The 6,775-nt window shown below is 37.0% G+C and overlaps 1 protein-coding gene across 1 annotated transcript; it reads right to left on the minus strand.

Annotated features, from left to right (window-relative positions):
- Nucleotides 1–478: 478 nt before the first annotated feature.
- LOC117318790 (receptor-type tyrosine-protein phosphatase-like) lies at nt 479–2,257 on the minus strand. Its single transcript, XM_033873745.1, has 4 exons — nt 2,149–2,257; nt 1,678–1,834; nt 1,391–1,526; nt 479–1,005 (listed from the first exon to the last, which is right to left on the minus strand). The coding sequence occupies exons 2-4, from the start codon at nt 1,752–1,754 to the stop codon at nt 937–939; spliced, it is 282 nt and encodes a 93-aa protein (XP_033729636.1). The 5' UTR covers nt 1,755–1,834; nt 2,149–2,257; the 3' UTR covers nt 479–936.
- Between the last annotated feature and the right edge of the window lie 4,518 nt (nt 2,258–6,775).

Consider the following 6,775-nt stretch of genomic DNA (forward strand, 5'->3'; position numbering starts at 1 on the left):
GGGATATTTTGGCGTCGTAGAGTGGTTTAGTATTGGTGTATCAGATTTTGGCGTTTACCATCATGTGTGTTAAATTTTGACACTTACCTGTATTTATGTAATTGATATAATTGTTCATTAAGCTACGAAAGTCTTGTATTTCGTCTCACCTGGTTGCACAGGAAAACAGTCGTCGCTTTGTGAACAAGTTAATCGATTGATCGAGACGCGGGATATTGTTCCGATGATCGTTTTCGTGAGATTTTGGTGTGTTTTATTTTGGCTCATTCACCCCAGGCGCTGTTTACTACGGATTCCGCCTTTTCACTTCATTGTTAAAACTTAATACAGCTGTAACATATCGCTGTTTACTACGGAAACTATTCTAGAGTATGATTCTTCGGTAAACTATTAAAGCGAAAGCAATATATTTAAGAACTTTCCTTAAACAATTTTTAAAATACATGTTTTCCAGTACACGGCGATGGTATCCAGGTATTCATTAATCAGTTCATGTATACGTCGGCGGTATCCAAGTACTCATTTATCAGTTCATGTACACGTCAGTGGTATCCAGGTACTCATTAATCAGTTCATGTACACATTAGTGGTTTCCAGGTACTCATTTATCAGTCAATGTACACGTCGGTGGTATCCAGGTACTCATTAATCAGTTCATGTACACATTAGTGGTTTCCAGGTACTCATTTATCAGTCAATGTACACATCCGTGGTATCCAGGTACTCATTAATGAGTTCGTGTACATGTCAGTGGTATCCAGGTACTCATTAATCAGTTCATGTACACGTCGGTGGTATCCCGGTACTCATTAATCAGTTCATGTACACATTAGTGGTTTCCATGTACTCATTTATCAGTCAATGTACACATCCGTGGTATCCAGGTACTCATTAATGAGTTCGTGTACATGTCAGTGGTATCCAGGTACTCATTAATCAGTTAATGTACACGTCGGTGGTATCCAGATAGTCTTTGATCACGTTGTAGCAGTATTGGTACTTTTCCTGAATTTGAAATAATTTCATACTAATCGAAAATGCATAGGATACACACAGTACGACCATTATAATCGCATAAGAAAATGATAGGAAAGGGAAATTACTCTTCCAGACCAGCTAAGCTAAGGCTGGAAAATACAAAATAAGAAAATATTCCGCGTCATCCAGTCAAGAACAAATGTTGATTATATGCCTCAATTGAGAAAACCACCAAGAAAGCAGAGGGGCAAATGCAATAGAAACATTGATAAATAGAGAATGGAATCTCCTGGTAAGATAAGACACTAATAATCAGTTTGATAGAAATATTAAACAGGAAGCCGATTCCAAATGCAATCAGGACCGCCATGAAAGTATTTTTCTTGGAGTAGTGGTATGTCAATATACGTACAAAATTGATCACAAATGCTGGACGTCGCATAAGCAGCTGACGTGAAATCTGAAAGATATCTATTTCTTCGTCACTCTTCATTTGGTCTCTTGCATTACTGATACAACAGAACAGCCCACTCTGAGAATAGCCATCACTGAAACATCAAAAGAGCATGAATGATATTAGCACAGACTCAAAAGCTTAATGCCTTTCCTCCATATCCTCAACAACCGTCAATATCAAGTAGTATTTAATAACGTCTAACAAAAGTATATTATAGATAAATATGAAGGTAAACTACATACCGACACATGACTATTGTTGTCTTGGTATCGTCCGATTTGCGTCTGCTGTCAATAAGTTCCAGTAGGTGAAGCAACATTGACGAATCCTTGGGGACTGATGATTCTCCATCCCACCAGTCATATGGAACACTTTAACAGTGGTATTGAAGCTATTTTCCTGAAAGGAGTTAATTCCATTAAGGAAAGATATCTTATTTGCATGCAATGAATAATGGATATAACGAAAGATTGCAGACTGCGATATCATATGTATGGGGATTTTCAGCTTGGGAGGGGGAGGGGGGCACAAAATGTTGTTAAAAAGCAAAAGTGTCTTTTCCGCAGTCTCTGCCTTTTCAGACTCCTTCATATCAGAAAAATAAACATAGTCATTTATCAGTATTTAAGACAGCAGATGTTAAGCCAGAATCTTTAGATCAGAATTTAACACCACACATCAAAACTTCAAATACTACAAAACATCCATCTTACCGCGTTTTCTATTGCGATTTCTAGCAAATCGACATTTGCTATTGTTGAAGACTTTCCTTTGTGTTCCAACGTAAAATTCCCGATGGATTTGTTTTCACCTTCCCCTGGAAGCCAGTCCTATGATAGGTAGAATGGAATATATTCCGATATCGTCATGTATCAATGTGTGTCAGGCAAAACAAGACTTTTTAATAACTATTTTACAGTGTTCATTTCTTTAAACAGATGCCAGACAATATTTGTTTTTCGTTTCATCACAAAGAACATATTTTGGAGTATGGCAGGACCATCTAATAAAAACATACATATCCCCACTGTGACGTCATAAACAAATAATGTCACAGGCTGTAACGATAATGTAATCAAGGAAAGGCTATACCGTCTATATCGTAATACGCATGTCGTATTAAAAACTTATTTTGATGGTATTCAATAATTTGTCAGGTCTATGCATTCATGTGACAAATAGAATCTTATATGTCAGTATAATGAATTAGCCCCATACTAATTTTGTATTTAATAGGTACTTTGTAAGAATATATACGTTTCCCGTTGTAATTTTGAAACGTTTCAAATGAAATGGTTGTTAAGTCAATATGGAATTACGTAATGTAAATGATAAACCACTGTCACCAACCTGCAGTTTGAAATGATTTTATGATACCAATATGAACAGATGGAATTGCAGTTTTTTCAAATAAACTGCACCTCGAGCTTCTTCGTTGCGTTACAATTGTATGGAAATACACTTAAAATGTCGTCCGGCTCGATGATGACAATTGTTTGACAGCTGTGGTCCATTATAATCGTCAAAGGATCCATCACGGTGTCTTCCAGAGGAGTCTGTGTGACGATGTACCCAGTTTTGGATGTATAGGACTAGGTCAAAAGAAAACGGAATAATTGCTATCATTTAAATGAAAGGTTGATTACATGTGGGAAGCAATGTAGGAGTGATTACTAGGTATTTGTACTGGTTTCATGGGGTAATACTGTCACAGACATTTAGTGAAGTAATCATAGAGGTAGACCCAACATAAAACACTTCAGGACTTCAGTATAAAGTTTGTTAACGTTAAGATTGATTCTTTCAACACATCTCTAAATAATCTCACAGCAAACTTTTTTTTCTTTGAATCATTTGTTTTGGTTTGGTTTTATTTGTATAATGTCCTATCAACAGCTAAGGTCTTTTTAGGACGGCCTGCCGTGCGTGCAAATTACATGCGTGTGGTGAGTGCGTATGTGTGTTTTGGGAGGCTGTCGTATGTTTGTGTTAAGTATCCTTGTGGAAGGCCGGAACTTTTGCCGATTTATAGTGCTACCTAACTGAAAGGTACACCCAGACACCAAGCAGGACACCTCACCCGTCACATTATACTGACAACGGGCGAACTAGTCGTCCCACTCCCAAAATGCTGAGCGCTAAGTAGGAGGAACAACTACCATTTTTAATGATTCTGGTATGTCTCGGCCAGGGGACAGAACACAAAGCCTTCCTCACAGGGGCAAACGCTCAACTAAAAGCCAAAAGTGAGGCAATGTCAAGGGAGACATTAGGAAAAAAGTTGTTCAGAAAGAAGAGAAAAGATAAGATCCCAAATTTAGTCGCCTCTTACGATCATGCAATAGGGCAGCATGCACAATTCTTACGCCCTACCTGCATGTGATTAAGGTTTTTTCAACTCTTTAAAAACAACCATTTATCTCGATCTTTACTTAAAAAATGACACCGGGGACTAATTTAAAAATAAGCTACATGTATATGAAATTTTAATATCTAGACAGTAACTTTCTTCTGGTTCTTCTATTTCTTATTTATGGTCTAGTTGTCATTATCACGATTTTTGTGACCAATGTCGATTGTTGAGTAAACCAAATACACAAGATTTCGAGACATAATCTCATGATGTAGTCAACATACTTATTTCCATTGACGAATATTTTATGTCCAGTTGATACTTCCTGAGCAAAAAGATTAACTCTTCATAAAAATACGAATGGCTAGAAATATGAAAGAAGACATTGTGAAATGAGACATTTGCTTAAAATGCACGATTTCTGTATTTAAAATATTATCATTTTTTATGTACACAATAGAGTTTATCACTGTGATTATACTATTACATTTAAGCATTGATGTAATTTTTTTTAGTTTCATCGGGGTATGAAACAAATTTTGTTTGCAAACTGTATGAATCCGCGTAGCGGATTCTTACAGAAATTTGGAAACAAAATTTGTTTCATACCCCGATGAAACTAAAAAATTATTGACATTCTCGGAATTTCTTTCATAGAAGAGTGAAAAGAATTTTTCGACTAATCACATTTGAGTATTTACCATGAAAACAAAGAAAAATTAATTATAGTAATTTGAATGGATAGGAATATATAAGAACGCATTGTGAAATAAGACATTTGCATAAAATCTGTTAAGTATTAAAGCTGGAAAACAAATTATTATTGTGTAACTTACAGCAGTTTGAACCATATTGATCCTATCCTTTCGCATGGTTTTTATGTATTGCATTACGTCAATGCTACCACACTCCTTCCCGTATTCCAAAAGAGCGTCTAGGGCAACGAATGTTCCTGTTCTGCCTATGCCAGCACTGCCATAGGGTTCAGTCATTTATTAATTAACGTCGGAACGAACAAGAAACAGATGATACGATATCGTCAACACTCAATGACACAATGACTATAGAAAAGCAGAATGAATGAATAAATAAAAATAGATAATCAATGCTAAAATCAGGAAAACGACACAATCCCCTTTAAAACGACAAACATGATAAAATATACTGCAGCCTTGTGAAGGACGAACCGATATAATTAGTAAACGTCCTTTCTTCATACCTGCAATGAACAACCATTTTCCCTATGAGGACAGCCCCATAGTTAATCACTCGGCGGTGGAAGACAACGAGTTCGGTTGGGTCTGGAGCCACGTGGTATAGCGGAACTGATGTATTTGACGTACTGACTTCGTCTGAACGAGTAAATTGAATCAAAATTATTGATATCTTTTGTAGTAATATATGTATGAACATATGTGGTTTAGCTTTTCTAATTTTTGATATTTCAGTATCCTTTATACCTTCTTTTCAGTGACTGTAAGATCACGGATGACGTAGAAGGCATATGATCTTTCCCTGTCCAGGATAATGTTGCCATCGTAGTTTCGCTCCTTCGCCATCATGTTTTCGCTCCTTCGCTCTTTCGCGTTTATGTCGAGGGAGCGAAGGAGCGATATTGGAAATTTGACCCTAACGGAACACCATACCATCGGACTAAGTATCGCACATGATTCGGCCTTCGGTCGTGTCAAATCAACCTTTGCTTTTGTACGGTAATGTTGATGCCGAACTTACCGGAAGTAACGGTGTTGCCGAACTTGTAATTTAGAGTCTGTGATGAACTGTAATATAACTTTAGTACTTTACTGATAACGTTATGATGTTTATATGAATATAAGTTGCATATACGTTTAACATAATTGGACATGTATTATAAATAGATACCAATCCTTGCACACTTTTGCAATTGTGTATTGAACTATAGTTTTCCCCTCCGTCCGTTCGTTCGTCCGACCGTGTGTCTGTCCAGCACTCTAGCGCCTTCATTCTTTCATATACTTTTATCAAACTGTACAAACTTGTAAAGTATGAAAATATCTCGGACGAGTTCAACTTTCAGTAAGATCGGGTCAAATTCAAGGTCTATGTTACTATTTTTAGAAAATCACTGCGGGGCCGGTAGGGGACATGTATTGCTTCAGCAATACTCGGTATGCTTATTGTGTAAATAAATTGTTGAGTTTACACCTTTCATTCTTCTACAAAACTACTACGGCCATGGAAAGGTAAAAGATTATCCTGACCGAAAAAATTAAAGTTGCAAAAACATAGATTAAGAAAAAATAGCTCACCTGTATAAGAGCTATAAAGCAAAACTGTAACATGTTCTTATCCAAGAAATAACCACTGTACATGCCATTTTCTTGCAAAGTTCGATATCCATCTATGCAACCGTGAATACACATTTCAAAAGGTTTATTTTTGTCATATCCATCAATATGCCAAATGAAACAAGGATGGATAGTATTGCAACAGCAATACAAAGTCCCCTGCCTGAGTGCACCTATCCATTTCCCATTTTTTTTTTTGAAAAATGGTTTTTCGAAAAAAAAAACAAATGTGGGATGCACAAGTTTCGTTAAGATCGGAGTAGTACTTTAGGAGGAGTTGTCCGGACAACTATTGCGTGACAGACGGACAGACGGACGGACGGAGGGTAAACCTATAGTCCCCCCGTTTTTCAAAAGGCAGGGGACTAATTAGGTCCACGTGCAAAATATGCTCGGCGAACGAGACGACGGAAATCCTCGTAGCCACTCCTACAGGGTCTATTTCTTTTAGAATTAGCAGAATGTCCTCCTTTCTAATGCTCAAACCTTTCTCTTTGTACTTTTCATACATTATTCGATATCCATAAAGCTGGCCTGATTTTCGGACTTCCTCTTGAATGGTTAAAACGACATCGGTCAAATTAGAATACCAAAGTGTATTGCCTTCGTCGCAAATTCATTGAAACAAGTCGTCTTTCCAGTCGTCCAGTTCCTCTC

This window comes from Pecten maximus, unplaced genomic scaffold (genome assembly GCF_902652985.1).
Source record: "Pecten maximus unplaced genomic scaffold, xPecMax1.1, whole genome shotgun sequence".
Taxonomy (NCBI): Eukaryota; Metazoa; Mollusca; class Bivalvia; order Pectinida; family Pectinidae; genus Pecten; species Pecten maximus.